The 27539-nt window shown below is 39.4% G+C and overlaps 1 protein-coding gene across 15 annotated transcripts in view; it reads right to left on the bottom strand.

Moving 5' to 3' along the window:
• The window catches only part of ablim2 (actin binding LIM protein family, member 2), a 107913-nt gene that overhangs the window by 6966 nt on the left and 73408 nt on the right, over positions 1-27539 (bottom strand). For 2 of the 15 annotated variants that reach the window (XR_008600542.1, XR_008600541.1), the window contains exons 8-20: positions 25896-25954; positions 24772-24813; positions 22399-22476; positions 22121-22264; positions 19977-20009; positions 18034-18151; positions 16344-16667; positions 12683-12790; positions 10570-10623; positions 6997-7034; positions 6699-6807; positions 6557-6615; positions 2014-4355 (exon numbers count right to left, since the gene is read on the bottom strand). Coding sequence is in view for 1 of the 15 variants with exons in the window: in XM_055007617.1 (XP_054863592.1) it covers positions 2014-2094; positions 2215-2222; positions 4295-4355; positions 6557-6615; positions 6699-6807; positions 6997-7034; positions 10570-10623; positions 12683-12790; positions 15628-15699; positions 16344-16628; positions 18034-18151; positions 22121-22264; positions 22399-22476; positions 24772-24813; positions 25896-25954 (1316 nt within the window). In the remaining 14 variants the exon portion in view is untranslated. Of the gene's footprint in view, positions 1-2013; positions 4356-6556; positions 6616-6698; positions 6808-6996; positions 7035-10569; positions 10624-12682; positions 12791-15627; positions 15700-16343; positions 16668-18033; positions 18152-19976; positions 20010-22120; positions 22265-22398; positions 22477-24771; positions 24814-25895; positions 25955-27539 lie in introns of all 15 variants that reach the window. The other 13 variants (XM_055007617.1, XR_008600544.1, XR_008600545.1 and 10 more) reach the window with 13 other exon arrangements.

Genomic DNA, 27539 nt, shown 5'->3' with positions numbered 1-27539 from the left:
TGGATAGTGCAAGAATAACAACTGCAGGAAATTAGTTATTACGGAACATTAAGTCTAATCATGCTTCATTTTTTATTATAATACATGCATGTGGGTTAAACTTGCTGTGACCCGGGGCAAGAGAGAGAAACACTACCGCCAATTATACTCGCATTTCTCAATAAAATACCACAATTCCTTGAATTTTGCACTTCACTGCCTCAAAAAAGTGGAAACTCCTAAATTACATTACTGTGTCATTTTTAAAGATGCCATGTAAAGCCATGGGCACTAAAATGCTTTTATAACAGCCTCCACTCTTCTGGTTTCAGACTTTCCATCAGATTTGATGGAACCTGGCTGCAGTCACAACAGCATCAGGCAGATGCTGACTGCGAGCCAGGCTTTATCGCCCAAAGGTGTTGGATGGAGCTGAGGTCAGGGCTCTGTGCAGGCCAGTCGAGTTCTTTTCTATGCCAAAACTGGGAAAACCCATTTCTTTATGGAGATGGCTCGCGCACAAGAGCACTGTCATGTTGAAGCAAGAAAGGGCCAAACCAAAACTGTTGCCACAGTGTCGGAAAAACACTATTGAGTAAACTTTTAGGGCATGCGATAACATTCAGAATCCCATTTAGGAAACTCGAGGCTTCTATATGCTTCAAACAAACAGGCTGTTGTGCTGTTGTGTGCTAATCTACAGACAAAATTGCTTATACCTCTTTGCGAAATTCCAAAAAACATGCCACCACAAGTCTTTTTAATATTCTTCAAGAAAAGGTATCAGTCTTATTATGACTGGCAGCAAAGGTCAACAGAAACAACACAAAGTTGAAAAATAATAACTGAAACCATGTCTTCGAAGTACAAAATGTACCAACATAGCTGCTGAAAATGCCAACTTTAGGTCGTGCATCTGTGGTGACACTAATCTGGGTAAAGTGGTACATGAATAGTAGCAGTATTTTTTATTTATAATCAATAATAAGACACAAAAACATCAAATATGAACTGATTGTTGGATTGAATCATGGTAAATCAACACGGAACAGCGTGAATCATAAAAACTTCCTGCAATCTCTAAAATAACCAAAAAAGCTGAATCAACAGCTTTCCAAAAGGGGATTCAACCAAAATTGATCTTTAAGATTTTGGTGAATGTAGGTTTTTTTTTTTTGCATTGACCCCATTATAAATTCCAGCTTTATCATTTTCTCAGTCACTCACAAACCAACCAGAGCTGACATAGGAACATTTCTGATACTTGATTCCCCATTTTTGTGACTGTTAAGTGAAGATGTCAACAATTATCTGGAAACACGGTATTTGCTTGTATCCCGGTTTTCCATATTAATAAAAAAATGACAAATTTTGGTGAAAATTCAACCACAATGAAGCAATTTGGATATACTAGCTTGCACTTCAGGGAACACTGACAGGAATATTACACTATTTTCTGATATTTTACCACTAATGAATCAATATTATGGGGGAAAACTTTGGCAGATGCACTGAAAAGTAAAATAAATGTTGGTTTCAGCAGAGAACGGACATATTTTATATGTTCTAAACTTGTAAATAAAGTAGGTAAAACTCATCATGTGCAATTTACATGAACCCTGGGTTCCTCAGTGGTTGCTCCTTCTAGTTTCTGATATAATTTCCCAGATTAAAGGTCTTTATTTGTCTGTTCATGCTTTTTCTAAACTCAAATTTGCAGTTGTCTAGACAACAGCTCTGCAAAAAAGTACACCTGTCCACATATTTTTGGTCATAAAATGCATTGCATGCAAAAAACAACTTTCTTTATTGTTTATCCACCTTTAAAATAATTGGAGATGGCACTTCTCTGAGCTTTGGCTGATACTTTTATCCCACCTGGCTTATCTGCCCAGCTATTTGACCCAAACCGCAAAAAAATCTCGACTTTAAATGATTCTATAAGCCGCAATTTCACATTTTCTCAGGCTTGTTAATGACCTGTGGATAGAAGGGGGGGAACGACAGAGCAGGGAGAGGAAGATTAGAGCTCACCTCCAGTCTGGTGCGATCTACGTCTCTGGGAAGCTTCACTTTCACTCTATGCGTCACTGACAGCATTTCATAAGGGTAGACCTGGCACACACAAAGTAAGCATTGTGGGAGATTTATTAGGGAATACAATTATAATCCAATGTCCAAACAAAGCTGCCAAGAATATTAAAGTATATTTGTAAAGTATGAACAAACTCTTACCTTGTACTCTGAGGAGGAAAAGAGAGAGAGAGACAGAGAGAATTAATCTGGTGGAACAATTCGTTTTTATTTGAATTGCAGACCTATTATGAAAACTAGCATAATAGAGCTTGAAAATAAATTACACCTTGTGGACCCAAAACTCAAAAATATTAGGTTTCAAAGGCGTCAGAAAGCATTATAAACAGTTGCTCTGCACACACACACACACACCGTTACGAGGTCTGGAATCCCGTCAAGTCGCTCTTCGCCTCAGATACAGCCAGGTCTGTACACACATGCACTTGTAAACACACCGCTATAATTCTGCAGCTGGAAAAATGACATCATCCCTCCACACTGCTACCTCCAGTAACTGATCTGGAGCCAGAGCAGCAGGACTCCGCATGCGTGGTCACAATGTATATGCGGTGCAATCATGGATTATAAACTGACCTTAGACACCGCACTTAGAGGGAGGATTATATTGTCCTTTATGTGTTTTTAGCTTAGCTGATGCTGTTATCTGGAGGGAAAGTTTTGGGGATTGACAACATTAGGTGACTGATACTGGAGCGCTTTCTTAAATAAGTCCCATTGCCATAAAAAAAAGTCAAAATTAGCACGATTAAATTCTGTTGTTGTTGGTAATGGCAACAAAACAAAAACCAACTGTTTGTAGAAATAGACTATCGGTCAAAAGGAAGTGTCGGAACGCCCCAATTTTTCAGTTTTTTTATTGGAAGTTATGCATGTTAATGTCTCATTGTAGTATGAAATGAAAGCATAGAACAACTAAACAAATGAAGTTAAAAACAAAACCAAAATGTATTTTATGTAGAAACTTGTCTTCTGATTCTGTTGTGGCTTTGGGTCTTAAAGATCTCTTCCTGTCAAAGTTTACCTCACTTTCGGAGTGTCTGTACTCACTAACACCTTGACTTTCTTTGCAATTTCTCTGTAGGAAAGATCTATATTCTGCAGAACAGCTTTAAGTTGTTAACCCACTTCTTGCCGTTTGGCAGTTCACCACTTACCTTTGTACCATTTCAAGCTGTTCATTGGACTTGAACTACTTGAATTTCAATAAAAAATTGGAAAAATTCGGGTGTTCTCAAACTTTTGACCAGTAGTGCATAATAAAGCATCATGGTTTCAGTTCCACATTTGCATTAATTTTAAATGACTTCAGTAACTTCTGTGGAGACAGAGGACACGCTTTGTGATAAAACTATAGAGGTCCAAGCATTGAACCCTGGGGAACACCACAGCTCACATTTGTGATAAGTAACTCGCTCCGCCTTGAAGGAATGATCTGAACCAATCAAGGACTGTACTTGATGATCATACCCAATCTCCTAATCTGTCAAAAGTATTAACAGCTGCATTACACAAAAGATATTTCACCTGAATTGGTATTCAGAGAAATGCTTTTTAAAACCTTTATTGATGCAGTCTTTCTTTTAGTGCTTCAGTGTCTGAAGCCAAAGGGTGGTTTACAATCCAAAAAGTTGTTAAGTTGATTAAACTGCAGAATAGTTGTAAAGCTGTACCTGAATTGTTTGGTCAGTCGTGTGTCAAAGATAATGAAAAATGGCCACCATATTTCCCAGACCCCAAGATGACTTATTCAAATTGCTTGTTTCATTCAACCAACCATCAGTTTACCATTAAACAGACAAACTAAAAAACATTTTAGAAGATGGAAGGAAGGAATTTGCAACAATTTTCTCTCACATTACTATGTTTCTCTAATTTTAGGACATAGCAAGTAAGACAAGTTAACAAAAACTAATATGTGGTTGAAGTCCTTTGTAGAATGTCACTGCATAAAGGAAGAAACCAACAGACATCTTGGTATTTTCCATGACGATGTTTGGCTGCAGCTACTTCCTGCTGGTTAAAGAGGATGTTTAACTGTAGTCTGATCAGTAGGAGAGTTACAAAGTCAGAGGACTAATATTTTATCCCTTTTGGTTAATTTATTACCATGGAAGGGTCTAGAGATTGTACTAGATGTGCTGTATATCAGGCTGATGCACCTATCAAAGGGTTAGATAAGAGCTGAAAATAAACAGCTCCAGTTCGTGTTCCATCTCACCTCTCATGCCTCCCCAGCTCTGGGAGTCTGGGTCCACTTCATCTTCCACCATCTCAGCAGCCTGCGGGAACATACACATTAAACAGACACAGGGTTAGACCATCATTCAGAACACCGCTGGTCTTTATCAAAGCTGGGGTTCATGTTGGAGTCAATTAGTCACTACTTTCCGCCTTGATTTGCTCACATTCTTTCATGGTAACCAATAGGAAGTAAGCATGACACATCATTCTGATAGTGAGCTTGCATCCCTTTATTTGGAGAGCCTAAAAGACAAACCTAGGAGAGAGGGAGGCACCGCTTTGTTGTTTGTCTAGTAATAGATCTACTCTGGTGAGATGGCAGCTGGCAAGAAACACAAAACTGAAATGTTTCTGTAGGAAAAAGCATGCCAGAAGAAGTATTTCTTTATTTGAATTATTACAAGTTAAAAAAAAAAGCTGGCTAATGGAGTCATCATCAAATAATGACAAAAATGTGTTGCTACACATGCTAACACTGTTTAAAATGACAAAGTGGCACTATCTGATACATTTTTAAGCCCCCAAAACACAGAATACAAACGGTTCCCTCTCTCAAACTGATTTTTTAATGCTTCCACGTGTCTACAAGGGTATATATATTGTAAATTTTGTCATCTACACAGGGCTGCTAGGATCTGTACTGACAACTTTGTGGACGTCTACAAGCAACCGAAAAATTGTGCCCTGGAAAACAAATGTTTGATTCGACCAGAGACAATGCGAAGACATTCTCAGTCATCCACATCTTTATAATTTATCATTCGTATTGATTTGCTTTCCATTGCCAGTGTAGAAATACAGCGGGAAGCTCTAAATTCTCCAGATATCCTGTACTATATCTCCCCACTGTCATCAGCACAGTTCACAAAATACTGACCAACATTGCCACAGTGCCACAGTCACATCTGTAACCAGCTGCTATATTCTGTAAAAAGTCACAGCTGACACTTCCACAGGTGTTTTTCAATGTTTGGTATAGTGGAAATGGTGACAATCATGCTAGAATTGTATAACTATAGCAATCATGGCGCCTTTCGGTCCAGATTTTTCCAATAGTGACACAAACTGGTAAAAATTTCCGTCTGTCCAATTTGGTATACGACCAAATTCATTAAAAACCTACAAACATTCCCATTTGCATCAACTACAGCACTCAACACTTAATGTTACATGCTAAATATTAGCACAATGATGATGTCAGGTCAGTCCAAAATCATGTCCTGTTCACCATATGGCAAACTGGTGATTAATAAGCACCCAAAACCTCAATTTCCTGCTCACTACTAAGCAAACTATTGCGTCCAAGTGGTGCCATTTTGGACACATTTAGCATGTAGCTGCACCGCTGTGTGCTGTGGAGCTGCTTGAGTATGGTCATAAAATGCACTGACTGTAATCTGTAGCAGTTCACTTTAAATAGACACTGAATTGGCTGTCATTCTGTATGCGTTTTCACAAAAAGATACTGAATGTTGCAAGTATAGTGTTACATATTGCAGCTCCATATTTGCTTTAATAGAAAAAATCTATCTCCCTTCATTCTACTTCCAGCACACTAAATCCACCATGTCAACAACATTAACCAGCAATATCAGCAAGTGAAAAATAATTCAATATACTTTGCACCATGAATCCGTCGTGGCTCCTGAGCTTTCATTTCCTTTGCTGCTCTGTTTTGTCTGCCTATCCTCTATCCATCAACAAACACAGAGGGAGAGCAGCAATATCACATCGGTGGATGACAGACTAAATACCCCCAACATCCTCATAGTATACTGGAGAACCAGCCTGTGTGGAGTGAATGGTACCGACCCCAGTGTAATCTGATAGGAAAACTGTGCGAGAAAAGCTTCAGGAGGTTGATTTTTAAGACGGAGGAAAACATTTAAATTGTCTTAAATTGTACTCTGAAGTTTCCTGTGTTGATTAGTAGAGTGTAGGAGGCTGTGTGGGGCTGGAATGTGTTGATTTGATAAAGCTGTGAAGAGTAAATGCATTTAGATGTGGCCTGTTGGACTAATGTAACAGAGAGGATGATAGAAACTGGGTAAGAAATGGCACCACCTAATAGTCCAACAGGGAGATAAGCAAATTTGTAGGACACTCTAGAAAGTCTCAAATGCTAAAAATGTGTGCTAAGGAAGGTAAGATAAGACCTCAAACATGGCTTGACCCTTGCAAGACTTTGGGTACGACCTTCCTAACACGCTTGTAAAATGATCATGTATTGGCAGCTCACCTTGTAGATGCCGTTTCTTCCATAGCCGGGTAAAGATGCAGACTTATTGTAGGGGAAATCTACAAAAATGCAAACACGTGTTGTCATTTAAAGGTTTACACCCCGTTTCTGTGTCTACTTGTACCTGCCATCGTCTACTCACTGGGCTGGGAGGTGTCGGTGGGCAAACTGCAGGTCGATTTGCGAGGATCCATCTCTTCTGGACCCATCTGTCCATCAATCTCACTCTTCAAAATCATCCAGCTGGTCCTCTACAGAATAAAAGAAAGAGAGAGACAGAGAGGGACAGAAAGATGGAAAGAAGTGATGGATGATGGCAAAGTATGAGTTAGTGAATTAGTAAATGGATGTACAGTATTTGTAAAGTTGAAGAAAATGACTTGAAAACTAGACGGACATGGACAGACAGAGACGCACACATACTGGACACTCAGACCCACCTTGCTATCATCACCATCCTGCCAGGATGTTCTAGAAGCTGTAAAACAGTCAGACGTTACAGGATGTCATAGTTAATGTGCTGGATCATTTGCCTCTCAGCTCCACTGTGCTGCACTATTAACTCTTGTGTAAACCACCCCTGGAGCGTGACATCATCAGCTGCAGACGGCATCGACACGGAGCTCCACATGCAACAGTTTAAAAAAGGTGGATAGCAACCATTTACATTTGCATCAACACTGTATCTAAAGGGCTGCACTGTACACTGTGAGAGTTTGAGCCACTGGTCACTGGAGCAAAGTATCTTCAGCTCTGCTTACCATAACAACTGTTATGGATATTCATATTCTCGAGAGGATAATCTGACATATCACGTTACGCCACCTTTCTCTTGACCAACACATTGCTCCATCATCGATTTGCTGTGAATAATGATGGCCCCCAACGGATTAATTTAAATCCTTCTGTAAGCTCTTGTCTTTTACATCATCACATCAGCAGAAAATGTCTAACAAATAGGTGGATTTCTGCAATTCTAGCTGAGTTTAGTAATTCACCCCAGAGGGTGAACCCTTTCCATTGTGGACACTCTAGGTCCGTTCATGTTGCTACACCATTGAGGCACCAATTTAGATGTAACAAAGACGACAAATGCGTCCATGTATGACAACAAATTAACCCTCCTGTTGTCTTCATTTACAGGCACCAAAAAATATTGTTTCCCTGTCTGAAAAAAATCAAAAAATTCAGCAAAAAAATTCCCCAAATTTCTGAAAATTTGCAAAACCTTCAGGAAGAAAATTCCAATAATTCCTTAAAAGTTTCCCTTCAAAGTTTTATTTTAAAAAATCCCCCAAAATTTGGCAAGGAAATTCTTGTAAATATTTTCAAAAAATGAGTAAAAATCTTGCAAAAAAATCCTAAAAATATCTAAAGTGATTACATATGTGTCAGAAAAACTTCTAATATTTTCTTTAAGAACACATAAAAATCAACCAAAATCCAATGAAATTCGCTGGATTTTGGTTGATTTTTATGTGAATGTTCTTAAGAAACATTCTCAACATTTCTTTTTTCCACCAAAAAATGTTGAAAGATTTCCCCAAAATGTTGAAAATGTGGACATCAGAAGTTTCACTGTGAAAATATATATTTTTTCCACATTTTCAAACTTTAAAATCAATTTTGACCCGCAGGACGACACGAGGGTTAATTGTCCCGTAGAAATAATAAATCATGCACACACTTAATTTACAAGCTCTGGAGTTAAACAGTGTTAGCAACAGGCTCCACAGCTGTAACGCTACATTGCATGTTGGCTCAGGAATACTGGCTAGCTATCACTTAGCTCTACCTTTACCACTGTGTAGTTGAATGCATTGTTAATTAAACTGTGTTTAAAATTAGATATAAAACACTTTGCTGTAAATTTCCCACAAAGATGTGTGTTAGCATATCGAACAAAATTGTGTTGCTATCATTTAATGTGCCTGCCTGAATGTATAACCCAAAGAAGTTTGGTGACAGTCCTCTCATCGAGCATCTAACAACTTGATCAATGGACCAAATTCCCACAAATTAGGTGCAGCCCATTCAAATGTAATCCTAGTTTACACAGTTTAATAGTCGAGAAGCCATTTGTTTTCTTGGATGGCGGGAGATATAGATTTTGGCAGACAGCACACTAATATCTACTTGAATGTATACAATCAAGCAGCTCATAAATCTGTAGGACTATGCCATATGCAGTTGATTTAGTTGTCACATGTAATAAAGATGACTATTTTGCTTGTGAGACAGAGGTGATAAGAGAACCTTGGACTCCTGTGTTCGTGTGTTTTGGGTGACCCTGTCAAGCGCTATGCTGTATTTCTTCAGATATGCAACACAGAGTTCAACTTAACTAGAGTGTAGACTGATCATTTAGACACACAGACACTGATTAGGGAGGAAACACAGTGATAGAAACAGTGACCAACACAACACTAATGCCACCATACAAAGTGATTCATGTACGCGACCATTCATAGTGTACATACAGACACAGCATCTCCACTAAAACCAACAAATGAGCTGGTGGGATGAGTGCAGACATGCATGAACAGGATGAGCAAAATGACACCCATGGAACTCCAATCTGTTGGGTCCCAAATAGTTCGGATGATCAAAACTGACTGTCAGTGTGTCGCTGTGTGAAATCTGATATTAAAGTTGGGAGGTAGTAGTTATGAGGTGCGATTAAGAAGTTCAGATTATGCTCCTGTTGATTTCCACATGACGCTGCATAATCAACATTAGAACCTGTGTAACGCGCGCTTTCGTTACCACTTTCAGGCGCACATTTGCAATTTCACCATGGATCTGCAGGAGTAGCACCATGTTGAAGTCTGTGCAGGTATCGTTTAACAAGGCCTAACTCAGAAACCAAACAGCAGCCTTCACAGTGGAAGAGTCCACAGTCTCTAAAACATTTACCGTGAATTTGTTCCCCAGGGGAAGACTGTCAGTGCAAGTTCTACTGCTATGTCCTGAGGAACTGAGACTTCCAAATGGTGTTCCAAATGCGGCAGGACCACTGGGAGCAGAGTAAGAGCTGCACAAGGTGATTATTTTAAAGGTAACGGTGATTAAATTCAAACCACGTAATTGATTTTTACAGGCACAGGCTCTGAATTTTTAGATCGCACCACATAGAATGGATAAAACCTAATTATCCCAACTTTGTCTGGTGCTACCTCTAGACCCAGATCAAAGAGCTTCCTCCTCCTCTCTCTACCTAAAGTTTGAAGTACCTACAACTGCTGCTGCAGAGCCAAGTAGGGCTTAAACCTTACTTACACCCTACTGTGGCATCACTTACTACAGTGCTCTTAACTAATTGTTGGATTGTCATAAACACAAACTGCAATCTCCACCATGAATGAACGCACTACATGCCCATCTACAACCCCTAGCTCCATACCCATCCTTTGTAATTTACTCTAACGGGAACACTGCTTGAATTACTGCAATTCCTAGAAACACTGGACTGATTATGCAGTATTTTCTGTGTGGTGAACCTTCAAACTCAAAGATATGCTATTCAAACGGACTTCCCTGGTATGTACAGCATTTCAACTTCTCAATGAAGCACCTGGACCAACAGAGCCATGCATTCCAGTGATGAATTTGATCTGAACACCCAGTTAGACTTCTAACAATAGCTGCAACGTAGGGATATATCGTTAAGGAAAGGAAAGCAACTCTCAGAGAAGGGTCATAAAGAAGTACCACCACTGATTAGGTACCTTTGGGGCGCAAATGTCAGTGCTTTGTTTGGTTCATTTGTCATTGTCTACCGTCCGAATGTTCAACTTTTCTAGATTCTGCACTGGTCTGTTAAGTTGAAACCTAGAGTGGGTGCAGTACTCTTACACCAGCATTATGCATGTAGATCCATAGCCTACTAGACGAATGCAGGCCTCAGAAGACAAGTGAGGAAAACTCAGATAAACATGGTGACAGGCGACATGCAACACATCGTGCAGAGACCAGACCAGAGAAGGAAGTGTTAAAGAGGAAGTGGACTGTACCATGCTGTTTGTAGATGGGGGGTTTTCTATAGATATTATCTTTGACCATAGTCTCTGAAGATGGGAACAGAGCAGAGAAAAAGAAAATGGAAGAAGCCAACATGGGGGGAGAGAAAGAAAGAGAGAGAATGGAGAAAAAGAAGCATGAGTTAGCAGTTATTGAGGGATGAGAAATTTTTGAAGAAGCAAACAGGGGCGCAGTATAGCTCAATTCAACACCAGACATTTGTCATTTTTTTATGATGGCACATCAGAAACGTCAACACTTTTAATAGTTTCCATGCAAAATATTCAAAATATAACAGTTTATTGTTTCTTGTTGAAGGAGAGGGGGGAGGTTATTTGATGCAGAACAATTTAATGGCACTCAAAGAATAATATCCGAAACCACAATTGGTCCCAAGATGTTAAACAGTGATTTCAAATTAAACCATTCAAAGGGGCACCTAAATTAATAAACTGACAATCACAACCACAAAAAAAGAAGATGAAAGTCAATTTAAGTGTTGTTGCATTAACTGTCGTGCTGGACGGAGTGCCTCTGCGGGATAATGGGGACAGTATGTTACCCCTTGAGGCTCATCTAATCCATCTTAGTGTCAGCGGATCCGGACAGGCCTCTGACAGAGATGCTTAGCAACAACTGTCGCACATTAAGCCACAGCAGAAACATGACACACTGTAAAACAACACATGTGGGTCATTTGTCTGGCTTGTTTCAGTGCCTGCCAGCATCTGAAACAATATCCATACAAAAGCAATAAGGACAATGACTATGAAAGCCATTAAGTGGATAATCATTTTGTTCCACTTAACTTGCTTCCAACACAAAAGGGGTTTTCCTTCCCCAGTATGACTGACAGTGTAATTGTCGATGGAAAGAACATGTTGGATCAAACAGATTTTCCTCTGAAAAGTAATGAACGATGCACAGTTTAACGTGAACTCCTGTCCAAATGCGTTGTAAATATAATTTAAAGGCATGGCTGTCTTGTTGGATCACTGCTGTATCAAATAGAAACTGCTTTGAAATTAGCAAATAGTGGAGCCACTGGGAATCAAAGAGTCAAAGAAATGTACAGAATACAATCCAAAAGGCCCCACGCATGAACTAATTGCATGAACGGATTTGTTACTAAAACCCTGTGCGTATGAGGTCTTGCCAGCTTCACCAATGAGTGATTTAAAGAACTCAAGATTTCCTTTTAGGTGCAAACTAACTTTCTTCTGCTGTTGCTGATTTCCTTTAAGTCATGTATGAAATGATTGGGAATAAAAGTTGCCCAACAAATGGAGCAGAACTGGTAGCTTTGCACAGCGCACTGATTTACAGGTGGCATTCATCAAGTCGAAAAAGACCTTTCACGGCACATTTAGTGAATTGGACATGTAACATTCCTATGAAACAACCTTGTGGCAAAAAAGTAAGAGGCTAAGGATAAGAATACAAGATGTTCTGAAGCCATATGTCGCCATTTTTTTTTTTTTTAAAAACTAAATATCCCACTTTTGACAAAAGCATCACAAGACTTTTCTGCAGCACCTGAAAAGAAGAAATCTGGTCAAAATCAGTTTTCTTTTAAAACACAGATCAAGTGTATATGACCTCATTGATCCCTGCATTGGCTGACCTCCAGTGGTTGAGGTTTAAAGCTTGCTGTGATGATGGAGAACCATAGGGTTAATCCCTATCAGTTCAGACAGAATTCATGAAATATTTTTCTGCACTCTCTCAGATTTTACCTACAGTATACTTGTTTTTTGGGACCCAAACTAAGTTCTATTTACACTTGGCTGGAGCAACACGACTATTTGAAAAGACATAGACTAACCCTGTAGTGTGTGTCACAAATCCAGCAGGTACAACATAAAACTTTCTACTACAGGAGGTCAGCGAATCAGAGATTTTCAGCTTGGTGCTAAGGTATTGATAGGTAATCCAACTCGGTATCAACTCATTACTGTATAAAGCGTCTTATTTCTTCACAAAATTGGCCAATTATTGATAGAAAGCTTGTTTGTATGATCTCATAGTTTACTTTGTAATCTAGAGAAAGTGTAAAGAGAAACTTGCGAGCTGAGCGGCGAGCCAAGCTGTGTGGTTATAACCTACCTGGTATGTGGAAATGCCGGGGAGCAGCCACGTATGTAGAAGCAGATGAGGGAGATTTGCCGTCAGAATAGGTGGATAAGCTGGGAGTACTCCGACCACTTTCACTACCTTTAGTTGTAGACGGATGTGAGAGGCAAAGGGAGAAGGGTTTGGGAGAGAATAAAGGGTGTCGGGGGCAAAAAGGAAGCGTTATCGTAAGCACACTAATAAAGCTCAAACATGAAGCTGTGATTAAAATATTTACACCAGTGACTTGATGACCCAGCCATTTACTGTGGTTTTGGTAAGATGTGAATTGTTCTGTAGAGTTTTGGATTCTACCTGTTCAATGTAAATAATGTTTCACACACCGGAGAATGTAAGAACAAATCTGTTTTCCAGACATCCAAAACTTGCCCCCTGTTTCCACTTTCAATACTACTTCTTCAGATGAAGTGGCACAGCTGCTCAACGTCCTAACAGGTCATCAGCTCCAATATTTTAAGTTCTTCCATGTCCGAACAAAAGTTTAACCTACAAATGTTTTAAAGTAGCTTTACCTCACCCTGATGCTGCAGAAGTCATTCTGAAATAACCCATCTGGAACTTGAAGAGTACTCAAAAACAAACCAGTTTTCAACCTTATACTAGTCTGTAGAACTTTGTGGTTTCAGAAGGTTTCTAAGAAATGTCAAAGAAAAGCTGCTGCTGTCCTTGAGAGTGCTTCATTTGAATGATAAAACAGAGCTCAACATAAAAAAAACTGCCCTCAACACTTAACTTCCACTTTGCTTTAGGGCCAGTTGCTAAATACTTGGAAGCGTCTTAGTACTGAACCTCCCTGAAGGGAATGGATCTTTGAGACTTTGAGGCTCTCATCACCCACCAGTGAACACCAAACCACAAAATTAAAACTCTGTATTGGTTTAAACCCAACTGTAGGTGTTACCTTATGAGTCACATTACATTTGTATGTTTTATGTATGTTTTGCAAGTATAAGAATATAACATGCATGCACATTTTGCTGACTGCATGCATGCGTGTTGATAATCCATGATCATAGCCAGGGTACACCCCACTGTATTACATCACAGGCAGGCTGGGTGATGGAGTCACTGACACCCTTAATGCCAAAAGTAATAAACACTCTACATCCAGAGCTTTGAGGAAGAAACAGAGAGAAAGAAAGAGAGAGATTTAGAGTGTTAGCTGATTGAACACATACTCTTCTCCACTCAGAAAGGCAGGAATCATAGGCAGCGATCTGGATGCAAGTGGATGAGATCACCGACACGCACAGCAGTGCTGCGCAAGTCTGAGTGATCTGCTCTATATACACACAATCACACACACATGCTCATAAACACACACACACACACACACACACACACACACACACACACACACACACACACACACACACACACACACACACACACACACACACACACACACACACACACACACACACACCGGGTTACTGTTAGTGCAGGTCTAAATGTAGGGCAGATCCTCCATACAAACATCTGGAGCTAAGATAGGAGGCTAAGGGAGTTGGGGAGGAGATGCATTACAGTTTATCTGAACAGATTACACAAAAGTGAGGCCATTCATTAATCAAAAAACAACAACGGTATAAAAAATGGCTTGGGGATTATTAAGAAGGAATTAAGGGGGTTAAAACAAAAGCATGCATTATTGATACGCTTTTCTCAACTCTCCTTCGATCTCCATTATTAGACAGAACAACTGAATAACCTGAGTGTTGCTTACAGTAAGTCTTGATGGCTTCTACAAGAAACTCTGACAGCTCATTCAAACATTAGCCCATTACATGAAAACAAACAGGAACCACCAGGCCACACTGTGCTACATGCCACTGCAACTGGCAACCAGGCCCCAAATTACAGCTCGGCATGTTTCATTCCACCGTTCCCCCCGCTCTCTTTCATCTTCCCCATCGGAGAACTCCCCTCTCAGCTTCTCCACCCTGTCATGGAAAAAACTGCCAAAGCCCTGGACCGCGTGTTCGTGATTTTCTGTGCAAAATGTTTGAGGGGAAGCTCATGCTGTTCCACTTTCTACTCCTCCTTTTTAATCAGGCTATTCTGAGAGTCCAGGCATGCACATGTTGGAAGAATGTAATCCTTCTGAAGTGTTCTGGATGGAACTAAAATAACATGTTTTTAAAACTATTTCTACATGTGAACCTCATGGGGCCGTGAGAACGCTTTAAATTTGATTTGAAAATTTAACTAACAATCAGATTCTGTTAATAAATCCAATTTTTCCCACTAATGATTTGTCTAAATTAGCACTTTTCAGTACCTGACAACATCTTGGTTTGGGGAGTTGTTCCTAAGTAATGCATGTACTGATGAGAAAATACTTTGGCATTATGTACTTACTTGGCATTGTGCACAATTGTCAGATACAAAAGTCTTCCCTAGTCATTCTCTGCCAACAATCCCTTACAGTATCTTTTGATCATTCATCAAAACACAAAACCTGCTCTCTATTCCAGATTCAATTCAAGCATAAAAGTAGATAAACACCAAGGGGAGAACGTCTGACACACGGCAATGAACAAAGGGGTCATTCGGGAACAACAAGGTAGATTAGAGGTCAAAGGCAAGGCAGACACACAACTGGGTCAACAATCTGAACAGACAAGCACAAAAATAAAATCACCATCAACCGACCTTGAAAAGATAATGTCATGTACATCAGGACCACAATCAGGCCTATATCGAGTTTAACCATGCACCACAACAACCACGTCCACAGACACAACTGAACATTGCAAGCAGAATAAAATAACTGTGTGGTCCTACAAATGCACCTTGATGCCCCCCATGAAACCCGACAACACCACGATACCGGACAACAACATCACAAAACCTGGTAACCATTCCATTGAGGGGAGGGGAGACACAGAAAAGAGAAAGACTGCTGTCGTCTTTACCGTTAGGAGGAGGTAAACTGAGATGCAGGGAGGTCCTAGGTTTAGGGTCAGGTACAGGGTCCTGTTTGAACCCTGAGGGGTGAGGAAGATCAGGGAACGGGGAGAAGATGAAGCAAAGGGAACTGGTTCGGATAGGCCTCTCGGCAGGGGTTACAGCGTGCAGGGGATACTGTACTGGTTTGTGATGTTGATTTCAGGAATGTGTGATATCGTGAATAACATTAGTAGTTTCATGGATTCAGTTCAAGATAAACCTTCATGAGTGATCAAACAGTGGTTATAGACCCGAATGCAGTGCACACGAGGACAGGCATTCTGTTTCCCATTACGGCTCATGAGCCCATAGCGAACCGAGACACCCAAAAACCCAGAGTAAGAGTTTCCAACACATGATTAATTTGGTGCTTTACCACAGCTCATGCCAAGTGAGGTCAGTTTGGTGGTCGTATCACAGCACTCCATTCTGTCGGACCTTTGATCTCAGTCTGATACAGTGTGGACTGGCATGTTGCGGCTGTGCTGAAACCTGTCCAAAATCCAAGGTTTCCATGCTTCCTTCCTTCCTGGGAAACACCTTGGAAACCACAACGGAGCCCATTGGAATCATTTTTCAGTTTTTGGTAGTTCTGGTTTTGGTTTTGACAGCAGCAATGATTCCAGCAACTCGTCCACGGTCTGTATTGGACTGAGTCTTGGCCTCGAGCGTGCTTTGATACCTCTGAAGTAAGGGATGTAGTTGTGCTGCTGCAGCATGGCCAGGGTGGTGGGGTTTAGGTGTAAAGACAAGCCTGCACTGCCACCTCCTGGAATGGGTGAGAACTTGCCACCACCACCACCAACACTTCCCTCAGCCCCACCAGAATAGTACACAGGGAGGGAGGACGAGTCCCTGGCCCAGGTGGAGGGGTACTTCACGCCACCCATGAGGGCTGGGGGCAAAGGGAGAGAACCGGAGTCATGGGCTTGGCTGCTGTATCTACCACCAAGGTATACTTCTGGTCCTGGTTGTCGAATCAGATCACAGGAGATGTGGTGAGTTACTGGATAAAACGAAGAAGGTATTACATTTATTTATGGCCTTTAGGTGCTTTTGCAAATTGCATAAGAGGAGAAATCATATAAATCCATGAGAATTAATGTGTGGTCTTCTCAAATCTTAAAGAGCCACCAGCATACAATGACTCCTTAAATGTTGATTTAATGCTTATGTGTGAATTAAAAGCCAATTTTTGTGTTATTTCAAAATTCCTAAGACTACAGTATAATAAGTAAACTAGCATATAGTAAATAATAACTCATGACATGGCATGGAGCCTCTATTTATCAATCTAAGCATTCTAGAGTAGGAAATCAGGCATGAGTGACCAAAAATTCTTATTTTAGTCCTTGATAAGTCATTAACTTGCTTCATTTAGGGCATGATCCCTTCCTCAGCTACTATTTAGAGGAGCAAACAGAAGCATTATATAAGGAAGCATATGTTTTGGTCATGTTCAGACACATCTGAAAGGTAGTTTTGACAAAAAGAAACAATAATTTTTGTGTAGGATTCAGAAGATGCTGCCACCTGCAATTCTGAGGTGCAGTTTACTTGAGTATTTCAGTTTTGTGCTATGAATGCAGGACATTTGCTTGTAATAGAATATTTTTGCATAGTTGTACTTTTACTTTAGTGGTTTGCCAAAGTTTGTGTTCTATGCAAATGGAAATGATTAAATATCAGATTAAAGATGTGCTTTTAATGAGGTTTTTCTAACCACAACAACAAACTGAAACATCTGGTGTGGCATTTTAATTATTTATAATTTGTTCACCAATTTTAATGCAAAACTCATTAATATGGCTTTATAAGCAGTTATTATTAGCCTAATTATTAGATAATAAACTATTTGCTAATGTTTAACAGAGCATTTATTGACTATTAATAACAAAAATTACTGGTTGATGCCTTCCTACACTGGAAGATGTGTAGTTTTGAGCATTTAAAATGTGGCCATTGTTTGACACTCTGTTACATTTCACCACCATCTTTTCTACTTTGTGACTGACGCTGCTGTAAACACTGATGCCTCACTATTCACCAGGCGATTTCAGTGTAACGACAGTGTAATAAACACATTGTGAACTTGAATCTACAGAGGATGAGAGTGTAATTCAATTCTGGTTTTGGGTACGGTTGCCATTGGGAAATCTTTTCAAAATACAGAAGAGTGATGAATCATCTGTGATGCTTGCAGCAGATGTTTTCTCCTAAACAGTACAGTCAGCCAGGGCTCCATTTTTTTCCCACCCTCTTGCTCCCTATTAGTCACTGAGGAGAAACAATGTCAGCAGCAAAGAGTGTCTATGTACTGGAACGTCACTTGTGGATAATGCAGTGTATGGATTGTAGGATGTGGCTGGTACCTTGCCGGCTGTAGTTCTGGGGGGAACGGGACGGGGTGTAGCGTCCGTAACCCCCCAGGGAGCTGTTGGAGCTGGGGCTGGAGGGCCTCCGCTGACGGGGTGACTTCTCCCCATCGCCCTGGATACACAAACACATACAGATAAAAAAACAAAAACGTAAAACAAAATCAGTATATTCTACCGTTTCAGTCCTTAATTACAACATCAGACGGGAATGTGGGCAAGGCTCCACGTCTGATATGTTCTTAATGAAACGGATCAATCATGTTGCACACAAAGGATCTGAGAAAATACAACATCAAGATAACACTGGCGTTAGGGAAAAGTGCTTATTATGTCCAAGAGCAGATCTGACTGATTGAAAACATGGATCAACAATTAGAAAAAAAAAAAAGAAAAGTTAGAAATTGATTTTCACACACGTGCAAATCTATGATCACTACAATTAAAGTCATTTCTCCACAACAAAACTCAATTTTCTGGCATTTCCCTCATAAAAACATTACATAATAATGGCACAAAGTCGTATTACCATTCTTGGAAGGGAATCCAAAGGGTGTTAGGTTGTGCAAATTCTGATTAGAGTCGTTTTTCCCAAATGATTGACCAAAATGTACATTTAATTACCTCCCTCTGGTATTCAGCCAATGTTATGATAAAAAATAATAATAATAAGGTTTTGGAATTTGCATTAAAATGATCAAATTTCACTTATCTGATGAGTTTTGGCCATCATCCTTATTGCTAATAATTGCATCGCGGCAACCAAAATAGCTCTAGATAAGCAGCTCTATTTACTATCACTTTATTCAATCAACTTGACACAATGTTCATGTTTCTGAGTCATTTTGTTTATTCTTAGTCAATCAGAAGAGAGTGACATATCCATTCTGCTAGTAACCAGCTAAACAACACTGAGAAGCTGTCTGTTTCCGTCATGGATGGAGAACCAAATGGGTCCACTCGGTATAGCACTAGCACACCTTTTGCTACAGATACTTTCTAGTGTGACTCCTTCATTCCATTTCCCACGGTTACCCACAATTCTTTTATCTTTTGTTATTTGTTACTGTCTGTCAGAACCCTTTTGCCTTTCGTTGTCGAACATATTGTTGTTTGCCATACCTCTTTATTTAATTACTTTCTGTTCTTTGTTCTATTACTGATTAGCAACCATGCGCAAACAAACCACTATTCACCCTTGTATTTACATACAGCTCCCTCCCTACCCTCTGACCCACTGTCTGATCATCCCTATAAATTGTGGACTCTCCAAATGTTCTGGCTCGGCTTCCCTTCACAGACTCGTGCTCTGTGTTGGTATGCCAGAATACCAATATACACGCCACTACAGCAAACTTTGAAGGACTAAGAGTGAAATTTCTTCAATAGACCCTTATTTTGAGATGGCTGGTAACATTTCTTGATTGAAATAGCTACAAAGAGACACAAATTGTCCACAGAATTATATAAATCAATCACAAATGCACAGTTATCTGAGAGAAATATCTACAAACCAACACAAAATGACTCACAGGTCTTTACCTAGGGGCTCATTATCTCATAAGTCATCCATGGTTGACTTCCTGTTTTAACTGCTATACTGTACTGCAGTTTTTCTGTGCATTGAGGGATTGTTACCAACATCCTTGTAGGTTTTACGTCCAAATCTGTGGTTTAGATAATCTGGCAGCTAAACTACTCGCGATGTCACAATGTTCCTAGATCTTGGCAGCTTCTTGGTCAGTACAATATTGTCATATCAGATAAAAATGATGGCCAAAACTATGCACTTATAACATATTTATAGCTCCCAATTCACCTTAAAACGTCTTCATTTCCTAAGTATAGTAATACAGCTTCTTTGTGCACACAAACACACACAGGAAGGCACTGATGAAGGTTGCATGACATCCATAGTAGGACAAAGTGCATCGTATTACCTCAGTAGGAGTAGGAGAAAGCAGCTGGGGGGACTGCAAATGAAGACGGGGAGAAAGCCAATGATTAGGATGAACTCATATGTGAGGATATATGAGTTAACCATCCAGCAATGAGAGCGTTCGCTCAGCGTCACTGATGTAATGATGTAAAATGTGAGGACATTCCTGATGAGTAGATGAAGTGGGTCTGAAATATACGGTTCAGTTTACATGCTCAGGGCTGTGAGACTGTGATCGCATCGCAAAGGAATGGAGGTGATTGTGAGACGGGAAAAAACTAAAGATGAATGATTTCACTGAGGGAGGGACAGCGAGGTGAAATATAAAGCAAAACAACAGGAGACGCTAAGAGAGGAAGTTAAGAATTCTGCAATGAAACCTGCGAAACAAATCAATTCTATTCACAGACTATTACTATTTGATTTATCAGATCACTAGAAAAACACTCACACAGCATCTTCATCACATTAGCTCTCCACACATGCTGCACATTTGGATTAAAATATATGCAATATATATTCAAATGAGCAAAATCCTCCAATACATCAGTCAGACCCCCAATAAATCACATCAGGACAGAAGCACCGAGAATTTACTGCAGTGTTTCTGTTGCAAAGTTTGCCCAGACATGCTTATTTTTTAATGGAAAAATGCCCCGTTTTGTCTTTAAAAAATAACTTTAACAATGTGTGCTCATGTAATTTATGTTTATGTAAAAAACAACAACAAAAGAATATATGAAAAAAATTAAACATCTGGTGCAACACTTTATTTATAATTTGTTTGCCAAATTTAATGTAAAACTCATTAATTAATGGTTAAACTATTTACTAATGTCTAACAGAGCAGTTATTGACTATTAACGACAAAAACTAGTGGTTGGTGTCTAGTTCTTTTTCATTTTTGCACTGTTTTTCTTCTACTTTTTAGGCTAATTTCATAAATTGTTAGCTGATTTTACTGAAAATAGATCTAAATTTCATCCAAGTCTTGTTTTACATTTTACACACAGTTCTCTCTCCCCTTTACCCTCACCCTGCCAGGTCGAGGCAGATATCTGCCCTCCCTGAGCCTGGTTCTGCTGGTAAACAGGAGTTCTGTCTCCCCATCATTGCCAATCGTTTTGGTGCTTTCTTAGCAGATTTGTTGGGTTTCTCTGTATAATTTTTGTAAGAACTACCATATGAAGTACCTTGGTGCTATATAAATAAAAAAATAAATAGCAACAAAAAATATGTGCAAAAATGGTGAAGCTCCTCCTTATGCTTGTATCTCAGTCCTTTTTTTTTTTTTTTAAAAAAAACCAAATAATATTGTTTTTGCATTAAAATAGCATCATTTAGTACTTCATTCCTAAGGGACTTCCCATCCTTGTTGCCAAATCAACAATAAAGCTTTTTGTCTCACTTTCTAATAAAAATATAGTCCATCTGGGCTTTTGAAATTGTAAATATTACTTAATTGTAATGAAAGAATTTTGGTGTAGATGCCCCATAGCTCTTTTCTTAGAAAGTAAGTGGTTGGATTGTCTTCAATGTTAATTCCAGATGGATGAAAAATCTAAATTCAAGTGGATGTTGGGACACAATTAACATTTAAAAACCTACAGTTGTTTGTACTTAATGATGCATGTATTTAAGACAGTAGAATATTAGTTATTAACTAGCTACAGCTTGAAAACACTATATTAAGGTTGTTCAATTCGAAAATGACACCATAAGTGACAAAACAGAGAAAATGAGAGGATAGATAAGCATTATCAGCAAAACTAAACCAAATTCTGAAAAGTAAAAGTACCAAATATATAGGCAAAATTGTAACTGTTTAGTAAATCAATTGTATATTATTGGAGTATCATTTGACTGTTTTGACTGTAATTGAATTTTGCAGCTCATAAAGGCATTGACCTTTGATAACAATTTATATACCAATGAATCATTTCATTTACTGTCAATTCTGCACCATAATTATTAACAACTTTACCTTTACTGTGCAATTTTCCCTCTGAAATGTGAATGGGGCATATTTATAAAATCTCATTAAAGAACAGAAGTTGAGTGAATGAACCCGGTAAATGTCCACCACTAGAACAGAAGTCAGAAAGTTAGAAAGACAGATCATAGAGCTGTAAGAGGCTGTTCTACCTCTCCGTAGTGCCTCTCCTCAGACGGGTAGCTGACATATGGAGAGTAGGACAACATGTCGGGCCTGTCGATGTTGTAGATGGCCTTGGTCTTTGGAAGGGCTGCCAGGTCCTTGTAATCCAGCATCTCCTCTCCTAGTTTGGCCTGGCAGCACAGAGAACACAATTATTCATCCATCACATGCACTGTAGAGGTCAGATGCATAAAATGATCACTACACATCAACCACATGTGCATCTGCTGCCCCCTGGTGGTGAGCGGAGGCGGTGCAGTCTTACATAGATGACTCTGCTGGGAGATCCAGAGGCGCTGGATGCTGGGACTGAAGTGATGCTCTCAGATGAAGTCCGGGTCACCTGAAACACACAAAATACACAGTTATTGGTTTAATGCATCAAGAAATAGTGCGTTTATGTATTATCATCCATTAAAACTCATGCTTTGTTAGGTATACATCTATAATATTCTAATTTAAACCTCTAAACCTCTCCTCAGTGGGACAACACAGCAAATCCTGCAGTTCCAGCAGCAACGGACGAGTTTCCATCCTGTTTCTGCTGCAACTCAAGGTCGCATTCATTATAAATGAATGCATGTTATTTTTTAAAAGTGTCAGGAAATAGCGAAAAACACCAACAAACAACATCCCAGAGCCTAAAGTAACATCACATATGAACATTGGTCTTAATGAAAACCCAAAAATGTATTAAAGTTACAGAAATATAAAACTCATTTGAGAGGCTGGGAGGCCCCAAAGTTGCATATTTTCAAATTTTTCACAGGGCAATTTTAATATCACACTGAAAATCAATCCTAAGTAATCATGGTCATCGGGTAAAATTAATCTCAGTCTAAAACTAATTTTGTCCTTTTTTGTCTATTTTTTAACATTTTAAGAAAGGATATTGTCACTTTAGTCTGTTTAGTTTATAAGTGAGTTCAGAACTTACACTTGCATTGCCAGCAAATAGAAGTCACTCCTAATTGACTTGTCGTTTTCGTGAAAAGGTCAGAAATGATAATAGAACAGTGTTAACGCCTACTACTGTACAATTCCGTACATTGATAATGAGATTTACCGGCACAATCAATATGAACCTCCAACCTAAACAGCCTTATGGGTGGTTATGTGATAGGATGCTAGGATAAAGATCATATATTGGGTTAAAATATGTTCTTTGTTAACTTTTAATTACCTTTGTTGTCATGGATACAACAACAAACATGTTAAGGTTGTGATCAGTCATGGGTGAAACAAAAGTTGGCTGTCGGTTTGAAACAGGAAACAAACAGCAGTCTTCCATGCTAAAGGTAAATATTTTTTTGACCCATCCAGTCACCCCAACCTCCTCCTTACATGGACTTTGTGGCTCCTGTTATAATTACGATGGCCACTAGAGGGTGCAGTCACTTCAGTGTATACATGACTTATAGGGCTGCAATGGCATGCTTATATTACAATTCTGAACCACTGTTCAGCTGGTTAGCCTAGCTTAGCATAAAAACTGGAGGCAGGGGGAAACAATGAACCTGTATTCTCAGAAATGCACTAAACAACACCCATAAAGTAATTTATTTACTCTAATTACCCCTGTGAACCCCAAAACCAGCCAGTGGGTTTGAAAGGCATGTTATCTTTCTTAAAAAACACCAAAATTGCATCATTTATCATTGCCAGAAACTGTTAAAAACCTAAAAGTTTCCAATAGTTCTTGAACTATTAATTTGCTTATTGAAAAAGTTTACTAAAAATCTGCTGAAAATCATTCTACATTCAAAAATAGCAAAAAATAGGCTGCTAGCGCTAATGAGATTCTGTAAAACCCAAATAATTCTGCATTCTTTGGCGCAACGGCATTGTCAGTGGTGACCCAACTGTGATCAACAGTCAGATGACAGAAATCTGAGGAACTTTTCAGTTGAGATGCCTGTTCTATTGACTAAAAAACAGACAGGAGACAAGTATGGATGTAAATTAAAACATGAGTTTTTCCCTAGAATGCCAGCATTTTGAGGATTTGGCAGAAAAATGTGCTTAGCTAGGACCATTTTAATCACTTTCTTATTATTTGTTCAACACGAGCAATAAAAGAAAACATATTATATCACACAGAGTGCATGACGGCTCTATTAGTGAAGCTGTGCCAGACACTCAGCACTAACCAGTTATTATTAAAACACACAAACTGAAAGACTTTCAGGACAAATTCAATATTTGATTGTGATATGGTTGTCTTTCCAGATCTTTATCATTTCGCATCATTTTCTTGAAATGAGTCAGATTTGTCCACTGTGTCTGTTCACCTTGTGTGAGCGTAACCCTCTACGGATTCGACTACTGCCACGCCACAGCCATCTCTGCTAGCTCTCTAAACCATCTGTGTACATGCGAAGACTAACAATCAGCATCATCCATCACCGGCCGCTCGCATCTCTGCAGCAGAAATCGAGAAAGCGAGTCGGACTCTAACGCTAAAAGTGTCTTTAGAGTAGGTGGCCAGTGCCTCTCAACATGAAGCCGGTAGAGCAGTAAGGTGTCAAACGGTTATGATCAACCCATGCAGCAGATGGTTGTGGAGGGAGGGGAAAGGAGGGAGGTTGAGTGTGGTTTTTGGTGGGCGGATGCTGCATGGACGGATGGAAGCACCGACCTGCTGCTCTGGGACGTCATTGAGCTGTATCCGGACCTGCTTCTGGGGAGGAAATGGGTGATGAAGAGGAATGAAGATAGAAGATGGAGGAATGTGGATGTAAAGCAGTAGGGCTGCTGATGCTACGCTAAAACCCAGATTCACTGTCTCAGCTGTTGATGAAAAGCTATCACTGCTGCAGCTATATGCTAATACAGGGTAACTGCCACATTCAACTTCACAGAGATTATTTCCATTGTTTTGGCTCTGAACCTCTACTTCGTTGTCCTTCTTTATAGTAACCACATAGTCTTGAGATCTTCAAATGAACTCATTACATTGAACTGTATAACTTGTAAAGCAACAGTAAGAGCTGAAAGGATGCTATTTGTGCACATAATATAAAAAAATTCCAGAAAAATTCTATTTTATCACTGAAAAACATGACTTACCTTCCAAAACAACTGCTAAATCTCACAGTTTATACAGGTAAATTAGCAAAAATTGCAGAAGAACTTTGTAAAAATGGTTCAGATTGGTGCCTTTCAAAGTCCAATTTCAAAAACAATAGATATTCTATTAAAATTAGCATGTTTCAGAGTGGTTACTAGACAAAAGTCTGCATTTCACTCCTATTAGGTTTCATTAAGTCTCTTAATGTGGTTGATCATTGACATTAAAGCTGCACTTAACAAGACATTTACATTCAAATCTGATCACATGACCATTACTAAAGAGAAATCTGTAGTTTGTGCTGTCAAACCCACAGAAAATTATCACTGAAGTAGTTCCATTCATTTCTTTGGAGAGTTTTTGCTGTCTTTCAGATCACTGTTTTGCTTTAATTGCTCAAAATGCTACTATTTTGGCTCAGATTCACAGAAGTCAAGAGAGATTCCAGGAAATAGTGACAAACAGCTAAAATGATCTACCTCACTATGCTCTAATCAGAGCTTTTAATGATATCCACCACTGCTGGTCGTCCCCATGCACATATCTAAGAGTAAAAATCCACCTACCAAACAACTATCAGAGTAACAACAAACGAGGCTCTGGGTAGTTCAGTTTGGAAGATTAGTGAATTCCTTAAGAGTTTTATCTCTTCTACCAATTACAGCTGTGTCTTGATTGTCTCGTCCACCCACCTTACTCTTCTCCTCCTGTTTGGCTGCTTGTCTGCATGGAGGATGCCAGATAGAAGATCCTGAAAACACCAAGACAGTTAAGTCCAGTCACTGTTATCTATGTAGCACATTTAAAACATCAGACATCGACCCAAAGTGCTTTGCAATCGAGATATAAGATTAATGCTGCAAATTTACCCAACTAATTTGAATATAAAGGTTAAGACCTTATCAGAGAGAAACCCAGCAAATCTAGAAATTTCGCTTGAGGAAGCACTTAAAACATCTCAGCAACTACTGGTTGGATTGTCATGATATTATTTTGTGAATAATGATGTTGGTGATGCCCTGACTCTTCATCTAACACCACCATGACAACATTTTACCTGCAAAAACTAATCAGTGACAGCTGTTTTCTCTGTTTACTTGTACTTTTAATATGCTAACACATATAATTCAATTGGTGGTGAACCCATAAGGCTGTTTTCCACCACAGGAACTTGTGGGCCTTTTAAGGGCGACTTAGATATTTGATGATGTTCTGACTGCAAGAACTGTCGATGTAGAACCTCTTTCAGGGCTGGTTGTCGGCAAGGAAGAAGTACCTAGAAGTGCCCTTAAAAACTGATGTGAAAGTCTCATGTTGATTGATTAAACTCTGAGAGGACAGAAGGTACCATCTTGTTTAGTGATGCTCTCACCACAATACAGAAACAGCATTAGTAATACTAGTAAAGGAACTTAGAATAAACCTAGACCTCTAAGATACTCTATTTTGGCCCCTTAAATGTTTCCCAGAGAAGAATTAAGACATAAAGAAGCTGCAATCTATGTAGGGCTGGGCGATAAATCGATTTTATCAATTAATTCGAGTTTGTACTTAATGTCGATTTGTTTTGATAAAAATAGATTTTCTCATCAACATCCGCACCAACGCCTTCACGCTGGGCTCCCGTAGTTCAGAGTGTCCCCCCCCAGCATTTGAGGGGAGAAATAATCTGTGCAGCAGCTGAATCTGTCCTTGTTTTAGGTCACCGACGTCTAGTTTAGAAGTTTGAGGACAGTTTCACAATGCGTGGAATCTCCGCACGCCGCATCTAATTTGCATAAAGTAGAAGTCAGTCTACTTTATGCAAATGAGCTGCAGCCTTCGCCAGGTAAACACACCGGATCGCAGCGGGAAATGCACTGCAACCGGACCAGCATGCCACATGCAGCGCATTTCCAGCTGCGATCCGGTGTGTTTACCTGGAGAGGACTGCAGCTCATTTGCATAAAGTAGACTGGACTCCAGCGTGTGGAGATTAGGTAGGGGGTAAAAAAAAAATTGGGTGAATCGGGATTTTTTGTGAAAAAATCAGAGATTTTTTTTTAGGCCATATCGCCGAGCCCTAAATCTGTTATCATTTTTTTTTTTTTTTAACCTCTGGAACAGCTTCAATGAAACCTTAGAACCTTTTATACGCTTATGTAGCTTTTATGTAGTTTTGTGTAAATTAATTGTAGCACCCATAAATTGCACTACACAGTAACTGGCAGTATTTATAGGGTTAATTCGGTGCAGTTTTCTCGTTGTGCCAGCAGAGTGCGCAGTAGTGCTGCAGATTTCTTTTTCTACTTTTTTTTACGGCAGAGACTAGAGCAAGACGTATATTTTCATCAGAT

This window comes from Amphiprion ocellaris, chromosome 23, assembly GCF_022539595.1.
Source record: "Amphiprion ocellaris isolate individual 3 ecotype Okinawa chromosome 23, ASM2253959v1, whole genome shotgun sequence".
Taxonomy (NCBI): Eukaryota; Metazoa; Chordata; class Actinopteri; family Pomacentridae; genus Amphiprion; species Amphiprion ocellaris.
This window is presented reverse-complemented; position numbering and strand designations above follow the sequence as displayed.